This window comes from Tinamus guttatus, unplaced genomic scaffold, assembly GCF_059628265.1.
Source record: "Tinamus guttatus ecotype Peru unplaced genomic scaffold, ASM5962826v1 Tinamus_guttatus_pri_ptg000732l, whole genome shotgun sequence".
Classification (NCBI taxonomy): domain Eukaryota; kingdom Metazoa; phylum Chordata; class Aves; order Tinamiformes; family Tinamidae; genus Tinamus; species Tinamus guttatus.
The window spans coordinates 673,973-696,088 of NW_028289266.1; the positions used below are offsets into that span (position 1 = coordinate 673,973).

The 22,116-nt window shown below is 54.5% G+C and overlaps 4 pseudogenes and 1 gene segment (V, D, J or C); 3 read left to right on the top strand and 2 right to left on the bottom strand.

The window, feature by feature from the left end:
* Positions 1 to 5,699: 5,699 nt before the first annotated feature.
* LOC148591609 (feather keratin Cos2-3 pseudogene) lies at positions 5,700 to 6,477 on the top strand (annotated as a pseudogene).
* Positions 6,478 to 6,937: 460 nt separating this feature from the next.
* LOC148591610 (T cell receptor alpha variable 4-like) lies at positions 6,938 to 8,317 on the bottom strand. The segment is given in 3 exon segments: positions 6,938 to 6,942; positions 7,363 to 7,731; positions 8,266 to 8,317. Coding segments are annotated over 3 exon segments (426 nt in total).
* A 3,571-nt stretch (positions 8,318 to 11,888) lies between these two features.
* On the top strand, positions 11,889 to 12,666 carry LOC148591611 (feather keratin Cos2-3 pseudogene; annotated as a pseudogene).
* A 459-nt stretch (positions 12,667 to 13,125) lies between these two features.
* On the bottom strand, positions 13,126 to 14,506 carry LOC148591612 (T cell receptor alpha variable 4 pseudogene; annotated as a pseudogene).
* A 1,416-nt stretch (positions 14,507 to 15,922) lies between these two features.
* On the top strand, positions 15,923 to 16,604 carry LOC148591613 (olfactory receptor 6F1-like; annotated as a pseudogene).
* Positions 16,605 to 22,116: the final 5,512 nt, after the last annotated feature.

Consider the following 22,116-nt stretch of genomic DNA (forward strand, 5'->3'; position numbering starts at 1 on the left):
ACTTCTTGCAGAAAGAGACTTACAGCAGCAGGATCACCTGGGTGAAGGTGACCAAAAAAACCCAATGACCACATAGACAGTTGTGTGGTTGAGTTTGGAAGGGACCTCTAACGATCATAAAGTCCAACCCCCTTGCTCCAGCAGGGACACCCAGAGCACGTGGCACAGGGTCGCACACCCCTCCTGGCAGAGGTTCATGCTGGAAAACTCAGAGCATGTGACTTCAGCATGCCCAAATGAAAGCTTTCATTTGGGAAATATCAGCCATTTGGTCAGGGCCTGTTTCAAAGAAAAGATCTTTCAATGCAAAATGAATGGATGGTTTTCTGAGGAGATTGAGGGGAAGGGCACATCTGTAGTGGGAGTGCCTGAAAGGAGCTGGGAAGGCAAATGCAGAGCAGCTAGAGAAGCTGTCAGTGTGGACTTGTGTTTGCAGGGACAGTGACTAAATGAAACTGCTTAGTGTGTAGTCGAAAGAAGACCTTAGTGGTAGAGCTGAGATTTCTGTGGCAATGATGTCTCGAGATAGTCCAGGGTCTCAAGCACATCCATCATCCTTGCAGTGTTTGGACCAAAGGAGCAATTACTGCTCTGTCCAAGGCTCCCTAGCAGCTGACTGAAGCCTGAACACTAAAGACTGGGCCCAGCCTTCAGCTAGGAGTTGGACATGCAGTTCAGGAAACAGAGGTCACTGAAAAGGATATGAAGGCGGCTGCTGGGAAGCTCTGTCTCTTTGCCCCACCTAGAAATAGCAACCAGGAAACCATCTCCCTGCAGGGCAGAACTGTCCTTGGTGTCTCCTAACATCTAGCACCCAACACACTCAGGGGCTTGCACCCAAGCCTGTAAACTTGCCAGCAGTTCTGCACAACATGGTTACAATGGGCAGCTGAGGTGGGATAGGGCTCAACTTCCTCCCTGTCTCTGAAGCACATGACATGAGACCTGCTGGGAGCAGAGGGAGCTCCCTCCTCTTCCTCTCCCCGAGGAGGAAGCTGCCAAGAGGCTTTGGCCGCTGCTCCTTACAACCCTGTGGGAGCGGTCAATCATGGCTGGAGGCAGCGTTTGGGTTTGGGGGAGGCAGGCAGCGAAATGCGGGAGACTGAGGAGGAACTGTGGGGAGATGGAGAGAGGGGCGCAGCACTAGTTAGGAGTGGGAGAGACCCAGGCAAAGCAGGCAGGGCTCGGTCCTTGCTTTGCTGACACTCCAGCAGCCCACCGCCCCAGCCACAATGCGCCCCCACTCAGGCATTACCCGGTGAACCCTGGTACCGTTGCTGCTGCCTGCCCAAACTCGGAGTCCCGACCCTTTGCCGCAGGCTTTGTGCACGGCAGCAGAAGCACCTCCTCTCACTGTGTCTCTCACGGCACAGTAATACACGGCAGCGTCCCCCTGGCGGGGCCAGGAGAGACACAGGGCGCTGGAGCGGCGGTCTGCGGCGATGAGCAGGGTCCCTGGTGGCTCCGGTACTGCCTTCTCTCCTGGTCTGAAACCCATTGCTATCAGCTGCAGTGACTGGAGCGAGCGCTGCTGGTACCACTGAATAGAGTCAGCAGCAATGCCCGGGTGTGAGCAGGTGATGTTGATGCTGGTGCCCTCGATGGCTTCTGCCAATGGCTCCTGCTGCACCTGGGCTCTTCCCACAGCCACTGCCAAGAAGAGAAAGAAAGATATAAACGGCTGAAAATTGCTTTCCTGTTTGCTCCAATATCTTCTTCTCAGGGCAAATCCTGATTTAACAGTGGAGCACTGGTGAAGCAGGGGAATCAGAAAGGACATGAGAGGCAGGGGATTGCGAAGGAAAAGTTCTTTGGTTTTTTGCAAGGAACTATGTTAGAGCGAATGGATAAAGAGAAGAAAGGAAATGAATGAGAGAGGCGAGGAAAGGAGATGGAGGTGAATACTGAGGATGAAAAGCAGCAGTGATATAAATGGCTCGTGGAAGGAGTGGGTGTGATAAGTAGATGTCCAGGAGGAAGGAGGTCAGAGTAGCAGCTGCAGGAGCAGGGCCTCCCCGTCCTCCCTCCCCGCCATTAACGCTCCGTGCCCCGTCTGGGCGCACCCAGCAGCAGCGCGGCCAGCGCCGCCAGCCCCGCGCCCCGGCCCCGCCGCATCGCGCCGCGCCGCGCTGCCCCCGCCAGCAGCGACTCTGCTGCGGCGCCGCCGCCTCCTCTCGGCCGCCGCCGCCAGCTCCGCCCCGGGGCTGCGCCCTGGCCCGGCGCCGGCCCCGCTCTCGCTCTCGCTCTCCTGCTCGGGATCGGCCGCGGCCGGGCCACGTCTCACACTGGGATCTGCACCGTCAGGCTGAGAGCAGGGCAGGGGAGAGGCCCTTCAGGCAGTGATGTCACACACTGCCACTAGCGCGGGTGGCTTCAAAGAAGAGCAGGGACTGGGGGATCGTTCCAAAAAACACCAAAACTCTTGGAAAGATCAAGTCAGCAAGAATTGCTGAGGGTTTGAATATAAAGCAGAGATCCTGCCCTGCCTGACATCATGTGGCCATGCCACAACACTGGGTAACCAGTGACAAGCACACAGTGATCAAGGGCTCTCTTCATATGACCCAACATTCCCTGGGAATCAATGGAAACCTCCGTGTCTTGCACATGTCCTCACCTGGAAAGAGGGAGAGGGAGGAAGTGCTGGAGATGCCAGCGCTGAGAAGGCTGCTGTCATGGTGTTCTCCTGGAGTGGCCACTCTTTGCTGCCAGGAGGGAGAGGTTCTCATCAGACCCAGGCTGCGGGTCCTACCCTGAAACCTGCCAACATGGCTAAGCTTATTGTGCCAGCAAAGCCGTGTGTGGTCCTGCTGCTTCCAGGCAGGGAGGCTTCTCCTCTGCCAGGATAAACAGGCCCAGATCACAGCAAGCTGCAGGTTGGGTCTAGAACCAGGGCCCGGATGTCCCTTTCCCTCTGTTCTTGCGAGGGCTGGGTGGTGTCCAGCACGAGGGATGTCATGCTGCATCCCAGTGAGAAGCCCCCAGTGTGCTGGCATGAGGAGACTGCCAGAAGACATGTAGGACCCATCCCCACCCTGCTGCATGGCTGCATCTTCTCCGCTGAGCTGCTTCTGGCTTGTCCATTCCTGTGAGCAGGAGCTCCCTGTGCTCCATGTGCTCCCTGGCAGTGCTGGGTCCGGTCTGGCTGCAGAGCCCAGCCAGGCCACCAGGCCCCAGTGAAACCCCAACTCTGTTGCCCACTCCCCCATGCTCCCTGCCTGGGGCTCACCAAGCTCTTCTGGCTGCTGCTGTTAAGAGCTACCTCAGCCAGGGCTAAGGTCTCCTCACAATCCACTTTGCTATAGCTGGAGGTCTCTGCGACATGTGAAATGCAAGGAGAAATGTGCTGCAAGGTGCGTATGGAGGGAGGCTCTGGTCAGGGGCCAAAGTGAAGACACACCTAGATTGGGAAAACCTGAACAGGAGCATGGGGGAACAGAGGTGGTATTTGTGTTTCTAGAGCAGGAAATCCTCTGGGAAGGGCAGTGTGTGTGGGATGGAGCAGAAGGGCAACCCTGGCAGGATCCAAGCACACTTGGCTGAGGTTCACACTGGAAAACTCAGAGCATGTGACTTCAGCACGTCCAATGGAACGTGCCCATTTGAGAAATTTCAACCATTTGGTCAGGGCTTGTTTCAAAGTAAAGATCTTTCAATGGAAACCAAGAAGATGGTTTTCCGTGTGGGGGGATGCCAATTGATGCTGGAGTTGCCTTGAATTCCCCTAGACAATGGGACTCCAGAGACCAGCCCTCCTTCATCTCCCCCAGTGCCGAACGAGGTGAATGGGCTGCTCCTAGGTGATCCCTCATGGGAGGTGTCATAGGAGAAGGTGCAGCAGGACTGGATTCAGATGGTGCTGCTGGCCATGGCCATGAGGGGACTGTCCCCTTTGAGCATTGGTGCTGGGTTTTGGTAACTTTGGCCCTAGTCCCGGTGTCACCACCTGCCTTTTAGGACTCTAAGCGGTTCCCTATTCAGGGAGAAGAGGAACAGCAAAAGGTCAGTAGATGTCTCCAGGGGCTGCACTGGGAGGGAGAGACATGAAACTCAGCAGCGCAGCTCACCTGATCCTGGGTGTGGAAGAATTGTTTGAAAGCAGGAACTGAGAGGAAAACTAGGCCCTAACTGAAGTTTTGGCATTACAAAAGCTTGCTTGGGGTGATACACAGTTGCCATTTTCAGGATGGTTGGTACGCACGGACTCAGCTCCTCCATGGTTCCCTGGGCAACACAATCTGCCCTCCTCACAGCTGCAAAGGGGAGCAACAGAGGATGGAGTGGAGTGAAGACACCGCGGCCAAACTCTGTTGCTCTCCCTGTGCTGGGCTGCTGATAAGATGCACAGTGTCTATCTAATGGGAGATATACGATAACATGTCTGGTGCTGAGCCAGCAAAGGTGGCACATCACTCCTTTTGGATGAACTTTGCTTGAACTTTGCTCATTAAAATATCAAAACCACACTTTCATCCCAAAAGTTACCCGCCTCCGAGGTACAACCACTCCTCACTGAGCATGCGCTCTAGATTTTCGATTGTCTGTACCTTTAAATGAAAGCGAGAAACATTTTCACCAATCAATAACAATATTAGGTATGAGTCTAGTCACTCAAGCTCCACCTGAACGTAAAGAAATGTATAAAAGGGGAACTAAGGATGAAAAGGAGGGGGGAAGAAACCATCGTAACTCTTGGATCAGTCGACAGGCTGAGTCCCCTTCCCTCCCCTCAGGTCAGGACGCTGACTGAGGAGACTAAGGAGTGAGAGGGGAAGAAACCATTGTAACTCCTGGGTCAGCTGACAGGCTGATCCCCCTTTCCTCCCCTTGGACTGGTGCGCCGCCAGAGGAGACTCGAGGCTGGGAGCCCTCTCCCCATCTTCTGGGGTGAGCGATGATTGCACATTTGTACATCAGAGCTAGCTAAAAACCCCACGCTCTAGTAGAGAGTTTCCTGTACTGACATCCAAAACCTGCTTTGTAAATATTGCATTTGAATAAATCATACTTTTTGTGAACTCGACTACTTGTTAGGGGGAGGCGATCGGACCTACAGTTGACGGACTGTTCGTGAATCCGATACTGCCAGAGTCGAGCTTATAGGTGATCACACTATTTGGGAACTCGATTCACTCCTAGGAAGGTGATTAGACCTACGATCCACAGAATGTTTGTGAATCCGATATTGATTTGTTATCTCCTCCCCTCCCCCCCGCCACCACTACCACTACGGCTTTCAAACTGCAACATTTCACATTGGGGTATGGACTAGGGCTCACTGGAGGGGGCTGGGAGGGAGGCCGAGTGAAGGACGTGCCCATCCTCACACATGGGAGACTTTGGGCTGCATTTGGGGACTGCAGGGTGGGGAGCAGCTGCCCCACTTCCTGAGAACGGGGACACAAACCACCTTGAGGAGTGTCTGCCATTACCAGTGCCCCAGGGACTCCTCTGGCTCTGTTGCCACATCTTCCGCCCACACTGACACACTGTTGCTCAGGAAATCCTTGGGACTCCCAGCCCATCTCTCAAAAGAAGTTTCCTTGTGTGAGGGACCAGGCAGGAATTAAACAAGGAAATGAGATGGCAGCCTAGAGGAAGCAACAGCACAGCTCATGTCATTAGCTGGGATGTTTTCCGTTCATTAGGAGCATCTGAGAAAATTGTCACTTCTTCCAAGGGGGCCATGGCACCTGGGGCAGTGCAGGTCCACTATAAAAGCCAGCGTGACTCCCTCACTGTCTCAGCCACTTCCTTCACCTCCTCCTCCGTGTGAGCCAGGTGAGTGGGAAGCCCTTTATCCTCCTCCTTCTCCTGTGGCTGGTCTCAGGCAAGACCTGCTCCCTCATCGCAGGCTGGGTCTTGGGGCTGCTGGTCATGGGAGTGAGAAGGGGGAAGAAGGGTCTAGCTCATAGAGATGCCGGGGCTGGACTAAGGTGACTCCTGGTTATGGGCAAGGCAGGACCTTCCCTGGGCATTCACGCTCTGTGCAGGACCCTGGCAGGCCAAGGGCAAGGAGAAGCAGCCTGTGCGTCTCTCTGCAGAGACTGACACTCGCAGCCCAGCAGCTGCCTTGGCTCCTTCCCAGCAGGAGACAGGATGCTGCTCACACACCTCCCTACTCTGCTCCCTCCCTGTCCTCTCTCCCAGCTGCACCTCCAGAGCCCACCCATGTCCTGCTACGACCCATGCGTGCCATGCCGGCCCTGCGGGCCCACCCCGCTGGCCAACAGCTGCAACGAGCCCTGTGTCAGGCAGTGCCAGGCCTCCACTGTCGTCATTGATCCCCCTCCTGTGCTGGTTGCCCTGCCCGGACCCATCCTCAGCTCCTTCCCACAGAACACTGTCGTGGGATCCTCCACCTCCGCTGCCGTTGGCCGCATCCTCAGCTGTGAGGGAGTCCCCATCAACTCCGACTGCTGTGACCTCTCCAGGTTTTCCAGCCTCTACTGCAGCAGAAGGTGTCCCCCCTGCTAAAGCCACTGATGATGGCACTGGAGAAGGACCACCAGGAATCCAAAAGTTGATGACAGTTTGATGAGTTATTTGAAGGCCATTGACTTCCTAGAAACTGAGAATCCCCGTGTTGCCTTGCAAAAGGAGGGCATCAAAGGAACTAGCCTGGGCTCCCAGAAAACCCATTTCTGAACTCCTTTTCTCCCTTTCCCTACTTTTTCCATGTTGGCTTCTGCTCCACTGGCCATGACCCCCCCCTCAGGTCAGTCAAGGTTGCACCCTCTCCTTCTGTGGGTGCAGCAGACACATGCCCTGAGAAAACTCTGCTCTGGTGACAGTATGCACATTCTTGGCTGCTCCTGCTGCTCCCTGTCATGGGGACCACATCTTGGAGCAACCACATTTCCTTCTTTAGACTCAATAAAGTTCTGTTGCATCCAAGCCGGGGTGTCCATGTGGTGTTTTTGCTGAGGACAGTGCCTCAAGCTGTAGGGGGAAAAGGCATTGCAGGTGTGGGCTGAGGTAGGTGGGCAATTCAGGTCAACAATTCAATGTGATCTTCCCCTTTCCCAAAGCAATGGCAGGGGCTGACACATTTCATTGGCCCCTTTCAGGGGGAGTGGAAAGAAGGTTTCTCTTTTGTGTGTCTCTGCCTAGTCCATGAGGCAAACGGGAGAGTGGATAATGCCGGGACATCTCCAGATAGGCTCTGTTTCCTCCCCTGACACCAACAGGGTGGGTTATGTTTGTCTGTGTCACACGGGCAGAGGAGCTCCCTGCCTACTGCTGAGAGGTGAGGAGACCAGCGGAGAGGAGGGGAAGGGAGGGGAGGAGACGAGAGGAGAGGAGAGGCGGCCCCGGCGCGCGCAGCCGCAGCGCCCCCCGGCGGCAGCGGCCGGCACCGACCCCAGCAGCCGCCCCCGCGCCCGCCCCGCCCCCGCGCCGGTTCCTGCCCGGCCGCAGCCCCGGCCGGTCCCGCCGGGGCTCCCAGCGCGCAGTAATAGACCGCCGCGTCCCGCCGCCGGGGCCGGGAGAGCTGCAGGGCGCTGGAGCGGCGCTCTGCGCCCACGAGCAGGGTCCCTGCCGGCTCCGACACGGCCTTGGAGTCTTTATGAAGGCTCGCGATGAACGCGGGACCTCGTCCTGGGAGCTGCTGGTACCAGTAGATGAACTCGTTGGACTGAATGTTGGGGTGTGAGCAGGTGATGTTGACGGCTTTGCCCTCGATGGTCTCTGCCGATGGCTCCTGCTGGATCTGGGCTTTGCCAGCAGCCGCTGTGGAGGAAGAAGATAGAAATACTGAAAATTATTTTCCGTCTAGCTTCAACAGCTGCTTCTGCAGGAGCATCCGTGAGAAAGGGCTAAACTGAGGGAAAGCTTCAGTGGGACAGAGGCTGAAGGGAAACATGGGGACAGGGAGCCAGTGTACATTGTGCAGAATGCTGCCTTCATCAGACTGCAGAAGAAGTTTGCGTGGATGCATGAGTGGATGAGTTTTATAGTCAGGCATATGGACGGATGGATGAAAGCAGGGAAAGAAGACAGGAGAGAAAGGGTGTGATGGTAAGTGAAAGCCATCAGATTTCAGGGCAAGAAGAAATGCTGAATGCACAGGGGAAAGGATTGACAGATGGCATGAGAGAGTAGCACAGCTGAAAAAGAGAAAGGGATGGGGCTGATGAAGGAGGGAGGCTGAAAGACCCCCTTAAAAAGCAAGATCAAAAGGCCCAGCGATGTCCCCGCGGAGAAGCCCCCGGCCACAGCCCCGGCTCCCCCCAGGCCGCCCCCGCCGGCGGCAGCGCCGCGCACCCAGCAGCAGCGCGGCCAGCGCCGCCAGCCCCGCGCCCCGGCCCCGCCGCATCGCGCCGCGCCGCGCTGCCCCCCGCCAGCAGCGACTCTGCTGCGGCGCCGCCGCCTCCTCTCGGCCGCCGCCGCCAGCTCCGCCCCGGGGCTGCGCCCTGGCCCGGCGCCGGCCCCGCTCTCGCTCTCGCTCTCCTGCTCGGGGTCGCCCCGGCCGGGCCACGTCTCACGCTGGGATCTCCACCGTCAGGCTGAGAGCAGGGCAGGGGAGAGGCCCTTCAGGCAGCGCTGTCACACACTGCCACTAGCGCGGGTGGCTTCAAAGAAGAGCAGGGACTGGGGGATCGTTCCAAAAACACCAAAGGACTTGGAAAGATCAAGTCAGCAAGAACTGGTGAGGATTTGAATATAAGGCAAAGATCCTGCCCTGCCTGACATCATGTGGCCATGCCACAACACTGGGTAAGCAGTGACAAGCACACAGTGATCAAGGGCTCTCTTCATATGACCCAGAACATCCCTGGGAATCAGTGGAAACCTCCGTGTCTTGCACATGTCCTCATCTGGACTGAGAGAGGGAGAAGGTACTGGAGATGCAGGCGCTGAGAAAGCTCCTGTCATGGTATTCTCCTAGAGTGGCCACTCGTTGCTGCCCAGAGGGAGAGGTTCTCATCTGACCCAGGCTGCAGATCGTACCGTGAAATCTGCCAACGTGGCTGAGCTTATTGTGCCAGCAAAGCCGTGTGTGGTCCTGCTGCTTCCAGGCAGGGAGGCTTCTCCTCTGCCAGGATAAACAGGCCCAGACCAGAGCAAGCTGCAGGTTGGGTCTAGAACCAGGGCCCGGATGTCCCTTTCCCTCTGTTCTTGCGAGGACTGGGAGGTTTCCAGCATGAGGGATGTCATGCCGCATCCCAGTGAGAAGCCCCCAGTGTGCTGGCATGAGGAGGCTGCCAGAAGACATGTAGGACCCATCCCCAGCCTGCTGCATGGCTGCATCTTCTCCGCTGAGCTGCTTCTGCTTGTCCATTCCTGTGAGCAGGAGCACCCTGTGCTCCACGTGCTCCCTGGCAGTGGTGGGTCCGGTCTGGCTGCAGAGCCCAGCCAGGCCACCAGGCCCCAGCGAAACCCCAACTCTGTTGCCCACTCCCCCATGCTCCCTGCCTGGGGCTCACCAAGCTCTTCTGGCTGCTGCTGCTACCTCTGCCAGGGCTAAGGTCTCCTCACAATTGACCTTGCTATATTTGGAGGTCTTTACAACATGTGAAATGCAAGGAGAAATGTGCTGCAAGTGCATATGGAGGGAGGCCCTGGTCAGAGGCCAAAGTGGAGACACACCTAGATTGGGAAAACCTGAAAAGGAGCACGAGGGAACAGAGGTGGTATTTGTGTTTCTAGAGCAGGAAATCCCCTGGGAAAGGCAGTGTGTGTGGGATGGAGCACAAGGGCAACCCTGCCAGGATCCGAGCGCACTTGGCTGAGGTTCACACTGGAAAACTCAGAGCATGTGACTTCGGCACGTCCAATGGAAAGTGCCCATTTGAGAAATTTCAACCATTTGGTCAGGGCTTGTTTCAAAGTAAAGATCTTTCAATGGAAACCAAGAAGATGGTTTTCCGTGTGGGGGGATGCCAATTGATGCTGAAGTTGCCTTGAATTCCCCTAGACAATGGGACTCCAGAGACCAGCCCTCCTTCATCTCCCCCAGTGCCGAACGAGGTGAATGGGCTGCTCCTAGGTGATCCCTCATGGGAGGTGTCATAGGAGAAGGTGCAGCAGGACTGGATTCAGATGGTGCTGCTGGCCATGGCCATGAGGGGACTGTCCCCTTTGAGCATTGGTGCTGGGTTTTGGTCACTTTGGCCCTAGTCCTGGTGTCACCACCTGCCTTTTAGCACTCTCAGCGGTTCCCTATTCAGGGAGAAGAGGAACAGCAATAGGTCAGTAGATGTCTCCAGGAGCTGCATTAGGAGGGAGAGACGTGAAACTCAGCAGCGCAGCTCACCTGATCCTGGGCGTGGAAGAATTGTTTGAAAGCAGGAACTGAGAGGAAATCTAGGCCCTAACTGAAGTTTTGGCATTACAAAAGCTTGCTTGGGGTGATACACAGTTGCCATTTTCAGGATGGTTGGTATGCCCGGACTCAGCTCCTCCATGGTTCCCTGGGCAACACAATCTGCCCTCCTCACAGCTGAAAAGGGGAGTAATGGAGGGTGGAGTGGAGTGAAGACACCGCGGCCAAACTCTGTTGCTCTCCCTGTGCTGGGCTGCTGATAAGCCACACAGTGGCTGTCTAATGGGAGATATACGATAACATGTCCGGTGCTGAGCCAGCAAAGGTGGCACATCACTCCTTTCGGATGAACTTTGCTTGAACTTTGCTCATTATAATATCAAAACCACACTTTCATCCCAAAAGTTACCCGCCTCCGAGGTACAACCACTCCTCACTGAGCATGAGCTCTAGATTTTCGATTGTCTGTACCTTTAAATGAAAGCGAGAAACTTTTTCACCAATCAATAACAATATTAGGTATGAGTCTAGTCACTCAAGCTCCACCTGAACGTACAGAAATGTATAAAAGGGAACTAAGGATGAAAAGGAGGGGGGAAGAAACCATCGTAACTCTTGGATCAGTCGACAGGCTGAGTCCCCTTCCCTCCTCTCAGGTTGGGATGCTGACTGAGGAGACTAAGGAGTGAGAGGGGAAGAAACCGTTGTAACTCCTGCGTCAGCTGACAGGCTGATCCCCCTTTCCTCCCCTTGGACTGGCGCGCCGCCAGATGAGACTCGAGACTGAGAGCCCTCTCCCATCTTCTGGGGTGAGTGATGATTGCACATTTGTACATCAGAGCTAGCTAAAAACCCCACGCTCTAGTAGAGAGTTTCCTGTACTGACATCCGAAACCTGCTTTGTAAATATTGCATTTGAATAAATCATACTTTTTGTGAACTCGACTACTTGTTAGGGGGAGGCGATCGGACCTACAGTTGATGGACTGTTCGTGAATCCGATACTGCCAGAGTCGAGCTTATAGGTGATCACACTATTTGGGAACTCGATTCACTCCTAGGAAGGTGATTAGACCTACGATCCACAGAATGTTTGTGAATCCGATATTGATTTGTTATCTCCCCCCCCCCCTCCCGCCACCACTACCACTACGGCTTTCAAACTGCAACATTTCACATTGGGGTGTGGACTAGGGCCCACTGGAGGGGGCTGGGAGGGAGGCTGAGTGAAGGACGTGCCCATCCTCACACATGGGAGACTTTGGGCTGCATTTGGCGACTGCAGGGTGGGGAGCAGCTGCCCCGCTTCCTGAGAATGGGGACACAAACCACCTTGAGGGGTGTCTGCCATTACCAGTGCCCCAGGGACTCCTCCGGCTCTGTTGCCACATCTTCCGCCCACACTGACACATTGGTGCTCAGGAAATCCTTGGGGCTCCCATCCCATCTCTCAAAAGAAGCTTCCTTGTGTGAGGGACCAGGCAGGAATTAAACAAGGAAATGAGATGGCAGCCCAGAGGAAGCAACAGCACAGCCCATGTCATTAGCTGGGATGTTTTCTGTTCATTAGGAGCATCTGAGAAAATTGTCACTTCTTCCAAGGGGGCCATGGCACCTGGGGCAGGGCAAGTCCACTATAAAAGCCAGCGTGACTCCCTCACTGTCTCATCCACTTCCTTCACCTCCTCCTCCGTGTGAGCCAGGTGAGTGGGAAGCCCTTTATCCTCCTCCTTCTCCTGTGGCTGGTCTCAGGCAAGACCTGCTCCCTCATCGCAGGCTGGGTCTTGGAGCTGCTGGTCAAGGGAGGGAGAAGGGGGAAGAAGGGTCTAGCTCAGAGAGAGGCCGGGGCTGGACTAAGGTGACTCCTGGTTATGGGCAAGGCAGGACCTTCCCTGGGCATTCACGCTCTGTGCAGGAACCTGGCAGGCCAAGGGCAAGGAGAAGCAGCCTGTGCGCCTCCCTGCAGAGACTGACACTCACAGCCCAGCAGCTGCCTTGGCTCCTTCCCGGCAGGAGACAGGATGCTGCTCACACACCCCCCTGCTCTGCTTCCTCCCTGTCCTCTCTCCCAGCTGCACCTCCAGAGCCCACCCATGTCCTGCTACGACCCGTGCGTGCCATGCCGGCCCTGCGGGCCCACCCCGCTGGCCAACAGCTGCAACGAGCCCTGTGTCAGGCAGTGCCAGGCCTCCACTGTCGTCATTGATCCCCCTCCTGTGCTGGTTGCCCTGCCCGGACCCATCCTTAGCTCCTTCCCACAGAACACCGTCGTGGGATCCTCCACCTCCGCTGCCGTTGGCCACATCCTCAGCTGTGAGGGAGTCCCCATCAACTCCGACTGCTGTGACCTCTCCAGGTTTTCCAGCCTCTACTGCGGCAGAAGGTGTCCCCCCTGCTAAAGCCACTGATGATGGCACTGGAGAAGGACCACCAGGAATCCAAAAGTTGATGACAGTTTGATGAGTTATTTGAAGGCCATTAATTTCCTAGAAACTGAGAATCCCCGTGTCGCCTTGCAAAAGGAGGGCATCAAAGGAACTAGCCTGGGCTCCCAGAAAACCCATTTCTGAACTCCTTTTCTCCCTTTCCCTACCTTTTTGGTGTTGTCTTCTGCTCCACTGGCCATGACCCCCCCTCAGGTCAGTCAAGGTTGCACCCTCTCCTTCTGTGGGTGCAGCAGACACATGCCCTGAGAAAACTCTGCTCTGGTGACAGTATGCACATTCTTGGCTGCTCCTGCTGCTCCCTGTCATGGTGACTTCATCTTGGAGCAACCACATTTCCTTCTTTAGACTCAATAAGGTTCTGTTGCATCCAAGCCTGGGTGTCCATGTGGTGTTTTTGCTGAGGACAGTGCCTCAAGCTGTAGGGGGAAAAGCCATTGCAGGTGTGGGCTGAGGTAGGTGGGCAATTCAGGTCAACAATTCAATGTGATCTTCCCCTTTCCCAAAGCAATGGCAGGGGCTGACGCATTTCATTGGCCCCTTTCAGGGGGAGTGGAAAGAAGGTTTCTCTTTTGTGTGTCTCTGCCTAGTCCATGAGGCAAACGGGAGAGTGGATAATGCCGGGACATCTCCAGATAGGCTCTGTTTCCTCCCCTGACACCAACAGGGTGGGTTATGTTTGTCTGTGTCACACGGGCAGAGGAGCTCCCTGCCTACTGCTGAGAGGTGAGGAGACCAGCGGAGAGGAGGGGAAGGGAGGGGAGGAGACGAGAGGAGAGGAGAGGCGGCCCCGGCGCGCGCAGCCGCAGCGCTCCCCGGCGGCAGCGGCCGGCACCGACCCCAGCAGCCGCCCCCGCGCCCGCCCCGCCCCCGCGCCGGTTCCTGCCCGGCCGCAGCCCCGGCCGGTCCCGCCGGGGCTCCCAGCGCGCAGTAATAGACCGCCGCGTCCCGCCGCCGGGGCCGGGAGAGCTGCAGGGCGCTGGAGCGGCGCTCTGCGCCCACGAGCAGGGTCCCTGCCGGCTCCGACACGGCCTTGGAGTCTTTATGAAGGCTCGCGATGAACGCGGGACCTCGTCCCGGGAGCTGCCAGTACCAGTAGATGAACTCGCTGGACTGAATGTTGGGGTGTGAGCAGGTGATGTTGACGCCTTTGCCCTCGGTGGTCTCTGCCGATGGCTCCTGCTGGATCTGGGCTTTGCCAGCAGCCGCTGTGGAGGAAGAAGATAGAAATACTGAAAATTATTTTCCGTCTAGCTTCAACAGCTGCTTCTGCAGGAGCATCCGTGCGAAAGGGCTAAACTGAGGGAAAGCTTCAGTGGGACAGAGGCAGAAGGGACACATGGGGACAGGGAGCCAGCGTACAATGTGCAGAATGCTGCCTTCATCAGACTGCAGAAGAAGTTTGCGTGGATGCATGAGTGGATGAGTTTTATAGTCAGGCATATGGACGGATGGATGAAAGCAGGGAAAGAAGACAGGCGAGAAAGGGCGTGATGGTTAAGTGAAAGCCATCAGATTTCAGGGCAAGAAGAAATGCTGAATGCACAGGGGAAAGGATTGACAGATGACATGAGAGAGTAGCACAGCTGAAAAAGAGAAAGGGAGGGGGCTGCTGAAGGAGGGAGGCTGAAAGACCCCCTTAAAAAGCAAAATCAAAAAGCCCGGCGCTGTCCCTGCGGAGAAGCCCCCAGCCACAGCCCCGGCTCCCCCCAGGCCGCCCCCGCCGGCGGCAGCGCCGCGCACCCAGCAGCAGCGCGGCCAGCGCCGCCAGCCCCGCGCCCCGGCCCCGCCGCATCGCGCCGCGCCGCGCTGCCCCCCGCCAGCAGCGACTCTGCTGCGGCGCCGCCGCCTCCTCTCGGCCGCCGCCGCCAGCTCCGCCCCGGGGCTGCGCCCTGGCCCGGCGCCGGCCCCGCTCTCGCTCTCGCTCTCGCTCTCCTGCTCGGGATCGGCCGCGGCCGGGCCACGTCTCACGCTGAGATCTCCACCGTCAGGCTGAGAGCAGGGCAGGGGAGAGGCTCTGTCACACACTGCCACTAGCACGGGTGGCTTCAAAGAATAGCAGGGACTGGGGGATCGTTCCAAAAACACCGAAGGACTTGCAAAGATCAAGTCAGCAAGAACTGGTGAGGGTTTGAATATAAGGCAAAGATCCTGCCCTGCCTGACATCAGCGCCGGCCCCGCTCTCGCTCTCCTGCTGGGGGTCGGAGTCGTCCTTGGCCGAACCGAGTTCCCTCAACCAGGACTGCACACGAGGACTTGCACAGGATGACTGTATCACCACTGCTGATGGAATCTAGGAAGAAGGTGGTTCAGCGGTCCTCCCATTGCAGCATGGTTTTCAAGACAGATCCACTAGCGTTGATCTAACCTTAGTCCCAGACCTAGTCAATGGTTTATATCTATGAATGAGAACAAACTCCTCCACTGTAAAGAATCCCAAGGCTAAGTCCCAAAGGATATATGTGCAAAGCAATCACCTAAGAAAGGGGGGAGCCCTCAACCTCGCTGACTTAGCTCTGGTGGTGTCCATGGAGAACACGACTCAGAGACCCCACGGGCTTGTTTTCTACTCAAGCTGAGGTCAATATTTTCATGAGGTCAATATGATTTCCACCCCCGCTTCTCCACCCCAGATATTTTCAGCATACAGCAGGTGTCCAAGCTTGAAGTTCCTGTATACATTTTGCCTGTGCTGTGTCATGTTAAATTTTCCATGAGAAACACAGGTCTCAAGGCCTCACAGCTGTTCATAGCTGCTTGCTAACACTAGTTATCTGTTTCACTGATTTCCAGCAAAAGGGGGTGGAGTGCACCTACCACATGACACTATATTTTCCCTCCTCCCTTCTCCGCTACCCCCTCCAAAAATACCTACTTGCAGTCCTAGTAAAAATGCAGCAGTCAGAAGTCACAAATTGAGTGGGTCAAGATGCTTTCCTGGAAGATGGAGTAGACACTTCTGATCACACCCTTCAAAGGCCAGACATCTCGTACATATTTCATCCACCCTGATCTCCACTTTTCCTATTTTATCTTCATAGGTTGGCTGTAAGGATACTGTGGGAGAAAGTGTTGAAGTTGTTGGTAAAGATCATGCGAGCAGAATGCCCTCTCATCTTGTGGAGTCCTGAGAATCTGTTGTGGAGTCATGTGCCCTGTGTGCATAGCTCACTATATGTCATCATAGAATGGGGCTGAAACCATCACATAATGGGAGTTATGCTGGGGACTAGCCAGACCATCTCCTTCAGAGTTAGCATCCTTCAGTTATTTTCTTCTGTCCCTAGGCTCCACTGAATGTTTTCTCCTGCCTGTCATGGCTTATGACCACTGTTTAGCCATATGTCACCCTGTGAGATACAACTCCCTCATGAACAATGTCTTCTCTTCTCAGCTGGCCCTTGGCTCATGGCTGGGAGGCCTTTTAGCCATCTCACTGCTGGCTTTTCTTACAGCCAGGTTGACATTCTGTGGACCAAAAGTCATCAATCATTTTCTTTGTGATATAGACTCCTGCCTTGCCCTCGCCTGCACGGACGCGCGGCCTGTGTAGCTGGCCACCTTCCTCATTTCCATCCTTGTTGTAGTGGTCTCCTGTGTGGTTACCCTGGTCTCCTACATGTACATCATCTCGGCCATCCTGAGAATCCAAACAGCCCAAGGCCACAGGAAAGCTTTTTCCAGCTGCTCTGCCCATCTCATGGTCGTTACAATATGGTATGGCTCCACCATATTTCTGTGTGTCAAACCATCAGCCCAGAACTCCTTGGATGTGAACAAACTTGTTAACATCTTTAACACTGTTGTAACTCCATTGTTGAACCCCTTCATCTACACAGTCAGAAATAGGGAAGTGGCACAAGCTCTGCAGAAGGCTTTCCAGAAGAAGTGAAGGAGCTTCTCAAAAGGCCTTGATGTGAGCAACAGATTCATTCCCCTCTGCCTCCTGCCCCAGCAAGTTCCTCCCTCGCTGTACGTGCACCTGGGCACCACAAGGTGCCAAGAAACCAGCAGATCCGGTACGAGTTCAGCTCCAACATCTTCTATCCTTTCAGATGGTCAGGGTGAAGCCTGAGGTGGAGCGTGATTCCAATGTGCCGACCACCCTCTGTTCACTCGGCATAAATCTAGAGGGCTTCATAGTGCTCCAAAGGTCATCCCTGAGAAGGATCATGAATCCCATCCAAACCCCACTCCCTCACAGAGCCATGGGAATCGTCCTCTGGTGATTCAAGTTCCTAAACACTTTGCCAGGGATTCATGCAAATCCTCTACAAATTTTCAATACACAGATCCTTGCCTTAGGGAAGAGGACATACAGTCTCCCTTTTCACCTGTTATTATCTGGGTGTATCTAGGCCACCTTCTTGTGGCTCTTCCATTTGATCATCCTTAGACACAGGTATTTGAGCATGGCTGGTATGTCTAGCAGTAGCTCTTATTCCTGGCATAAGACTATCAACAAAGTTTACATTCTCATTTCCAGCCCACCTCCATTTTCTCAGTGTATTTATTATTTTTCATTAAACATCCTCAAAACCCCATGCTTGGTGCTGGGTGAGTCAGGGTATTTCCACACCTACAGTTCCACACCAGTTTTAAGCAGACCGTCTTTGCATGCATTTTTGGTTTTGTTGTGGAATCACATAGAGGTATCTTGCAGTCACAAGAAGGCAGATTCCTTTCCCTAAGTGGCAGAGGTCTGAAATGGCAGCTGGGTAGCAGGTCTGCCTTTACACTCAGTGGAAGAAGATTAGCACTTCCAAAAGGCACTTTCTTTTACTTTTCGTAGCCCTCGAGTTTCAGAACAAGATGGATCATGTTCCTAAAGTTCCTCTTTGTGTACATTAACAATGAAGGGAGTCCATGTGACCCCCAGTACCACAGAACGGTTGAGACTGGAAGGCACCTCTGAAGATCATCTAGTTGAACCTTCTGTCAAGCAGGGCCACAGTTGTCACTAGAGCAGGCTGCCCAGATTGTCATTTAGATGTCTGTGGAATATCTCCAAGGATGAAGACTCCTCGTCTCTGGAAAGCCTGTTCCAGACTTCCATCGCCAACAACGAAACCCCCTCCAAAAACTCCCTTCAGACATTTAAATGCACTGCTAAGATCCTCCCTCTGTCTTCCCCAGGCTAAAGAATCCCAGTTCTCTCAGCCTTTCCTCAAGGAGAGATACTCAGGCCCTTGAGCATCTTAGTGGCCCTTTGTTGGTCTCACACCAGGAGCTCTCTCTCTCTCTTGCCCTGTGGAGCCCAGAACTGGACATTGTACTGCAGATGTGGCCTCATGAGGGCTGAGGGGAAGGATCTCTTGCCTCCACCTACAGACAACACTCCCTCTAATGCACCCCAAGATACCATTGGCTTCTTTTATTTATTTATTTATTTTTTTGTCCACATGAGCACTTTGCTGGCTCACAGTTAACTTGTGGTGCACTAGGACATACACATCCTTCTCTGCAAAGCTGCTTTCCAACAGGTTACCTCCCAGGCTGTACTGATACATATACTGATAGCTGTACTGATATGTACACACATACTCTCACCAGAGCCCATGGACTTGTCCATGTCCAGTTTACTTAAGTGATCTTTAATCTCTGTCAGCTGCTTCTAGTTCATTCGTGCAGACCTCCTGACCCCTCTGTTTGCTTCTTCTGTGTTGGGAGGGACCATTCTTGGGCTTGCAAGAGGAGAGGCTTGAATATCCACCTGCTCCCTTGGATTTCTCTTCTCTCCAACTCTGCAAAGACATACCCCATGGCTTTGGAGTTCTCTCAACAAGGGAGTTGAAGCAGTTGGAATTCAAGTTGGAGCTGGAGTTCAGGCAATTCTCCGAGCAGACTGAATTCTGTTCTCCTGGGGTCAACAGTTCTGACTCAGCTTTTTTCCCTCTTTCCTCCTCTCAGCTTGTGAACTCCACTGTCTCACAGTGGCACCCGCCAAAGCTGCCCCCAGCTTGGACATTTCCCAGCAGTTCTTCCTTCTTTGTAAGTAGAGGTCTTTCCTCTCCTCGTCAGCTCCTGCATCACCTCTCTTAGGAAGTTATTGTCGTGTACTGCAGAAACCTCCTGGCTTAGTGGCTTCCTGCTGTGTTGATCCGCTGGCAGATATTGACTTGGTTAAAGTCCTCCATGAGCATGAGGGCCTACAAATCTGGTGCTTCCTCAAACTTTCTGAAAAAGGCCTCATCCATCTCTTCTTCCCAATTAGACCATCTATAGCAAACACCCATTATTATCCAGGATGTAGAGGGAAAAGCCTTCCATAGCAGAGGCTTCTTGACAAACTTCTCCTTCCTATGAGGCTGAGGACACAAGCCCCTTTCAGAAAGAGGCTTTGGGCAGGATGATTCCTTGGTGTAAAGTGGAAATGCTGCTGTTAGGGGAAAACTGAAGGGCCTCCTCCTTGCAGTCCAGCCTTCCCAGTGACATCTCCACCCTCCTCCCCACCTCAGCTTTTTGCACAGCCAAGGAAGCTTCCTGCACCAGGGTGTCTTGCACAGCACAGAGGTACAAGGCAGTGTCAGAGACCTGGACTTCCTCCAGTCGCAGCAGACTCAATTTCACTGTGGTGTTCAGCAATGCGGTGAATCGGCCACTCTCCTTGAGACCAGCTGTTGCCTGATACAAGATCAGCTGTGGAGCTTGATCTCTCCTCTGCTGGTACCAGGACAAGCCATCAAAAGTAGAGGTCTGATAGGTGCAGGTGGTCTGGAAAGTGCCTCTCTCCTCAACTGTGACTAGACCGTCTTTCTGAGTCACGGTGGTCTGGCCCATGGCATCTGGAAGAAAGTCAGGAGTCAGGGATTGAGAGGGGAGAGGCTTGAGGATGCAATGCCCTTTGGAAGTCGACCCCTTCTCCCCTCCTGTGCAGCAATGCAGTGAGTACAGTTTTGGGCAGGAGCTTGGCCTTCTTGCTTGAGTGCAAGGATAATCCCTTCCCCCCGATAGGATGCTCCTGTGAGAGATCTCTGCTGTGGCCCTGCTCCTCAGGCTCCTGCTGCACAGGGGTCAGGTTGTCTTCGCTGCTCTCCTGTGCTGGGACCAGAACACTTGTAGTGGAGTGAGGCCTCTGGAGAGGTGCTGCAAAAAATGTTGAATCCCACTCCCCATTTCCTGTCAGCTCATCTGCCTCTCCAGTCATGGGAAAGGAGAAAAAAGAAAATTCTGTCCCTGCTGACATGCAGAAAAGGACGGGATGGGCAGGACATGCTGCATTGCACGTGGCAGCCAGCATAGAGACTTGGACACCACAGTAACCTCAGTGGGATAAGAACTTGCCAAGGGCTCCATCAACTCCATCAACAAGTCCTGTAGCTGGGTTGCAAGGTAGGAAGGTGGGAATGCAGAGAGGAGAGAGCTGCTGCAGTGACATCTGTGTGAAACACAGCGGCTTGGATGCATCAGAAGAGAGAGGCAGAGAGAGGGATGTCTGCGAAAAGGAAAGCTGGAGAAGGGGGTTTGAGGTGATCAGAGGATGGGGTGTTTCTTTGCTCTCTCATATTTTCTTGACCATTGCTGTCAGCATCTCCCGAACACAGGTGCAAAACACCCATGGAATCTGATCCTTCCCCACAGAGCAGAGCCCTTCAGACACCTGGTGAGGAGGGCAGCGTTTCCTGACGAAAAACAGGGACTACACTAAGGGTAAATAAACATTCCTTACCTAGCCATGTCCCCAGGAGGGCAGTGAGGACGAGGGATCTGAGGTACATGCTGAGACGGAGCCTGCTGTTTGTGTGAGAGACAGTCAGAAAAGCACCTCCCAGCTGCAAGAGAGCTGAGCTGACGGAAAGGACCCTGTGAGGGGAACACAGAAGGGAAGGGAAGACAACAGGGTTGTTCTTAGCATGCCTGAAATGTGCTGTCTGCAGTTCTCCCTCTTCTGGCAGGGATCCGTGTTGCTCCCCAGGCAGCAGCCCACTCAATGTCTTCATGATGGCATGAAGGAAGCTGCAGGTTCCCCAAGGTAGGAGGTGAGTGTTGCAGGACTGTTGCCCCCGTAGAGTCCTCAACTCCGCACCTAGAAATGTGTGTTCTCCTGCACACCACTGCTTGCTCATCTGGGGAGTTCAGGGGTTTTCCCCACTGAGATTTCCTCCCCTTCCCCTGAGATGCTGCTATTCCTCCTAGGAGCAGCTGTCACTGTGATTTCTACCACTCTAGCCTCTCTTTCCTCTGCTGCCTGGGAACAGCTCTTCCTGGAACGGCCAGAGCTAGTTGGGACCCTGCACTTGTGGGAAGGGTGAGTTTTGGGAGATGAGCGAGGGCAAGTGCAGAGCTGTAGTGGGATTGCCTGGAAGGAGCTGGGCAGGCAAATGCAGGCAGCTAGAGAAGCTGTCAGTGTGGCCTTGTGTTTGTATGGACAGTGAGTGCATGAAATTGCTTAGTGTGTAGTAGATAGCAGAGCTGCGTGGTAGAGCTGAGATTTCTGTGGCAAGGATGTCTAGAGAGGTGATGGCCAAGTGTCTCAAGCACCTCCACCATCCTTGGAGTGTTTGAACCTCCTCTGCCCCAGGCTCCAAATCACATGACCAAGGTCTGAACACTGAAGGCCAGAGCCAGAATTTTGACAGGAGCTTAACAGAAATTTCAGGCCAGCTGTGGTCAATCAAAAGGCCCCGAAAGAGGCTTCCAACAGCAACCATCCAAACCACCTCCCAGCAAGGGAGAAGTGTCCCTGGTAACTACTGGCATCCCAACCAAACACTGGGGCCAGCACCCAACTCTACACAGGATGAAGAAGGAATCCTTGCACGTATGTGGGCACCCACTTTGGCCCTGCAGACTATTGGGAAGTAGAGAACATCAGGCACCAGCCGAGGGGCCTGCACCCAGGTGTACAGCTCAATAACCCCCAGGGGCTTCTTGCTCTTTTCTCCAATGTAGAGAAGCCTCCTCAGGGGAAATTCTGCCACAAATGGCAGCTGCTGCAGAGCTCCCACACACACCCAGAAACACTCCCGCTCGCTGCCAAGGGAGAAGACATCCAATCAGACAATTTTTTTTTTACAGTAGGTCGCTCTCTTCACTCTTCTGCATACATGGTCCTCGACTGCTTGTGATCCCCCGTGTCTCAGGAGCTCCCTACTTGTGCAAGCACAATGACTACTCACTCTTCATCTCCTCCCATGGATGCCTGCTCCAAGGATCCTTCATGACTTCTCATATGGGGTCTCTTGCTAACATGGTCAGCATGAGATGCAGAAGGCAGCTTTTCTGCACAGTTCCTCTCATTCACAGGCCTCTTCACAAATGCGGTTCAGGGTCTCCGTGCTCAACTCAGGCCATTGATAGTATCAAGTGGTACCCAGGCCTCTCCCCTAGACACTGTTCACTTCCCCCTCACCATTGCCGCCCCAGTCTCAGTCATTCCCAGCAGGAGACAACAGTGGAAGGTG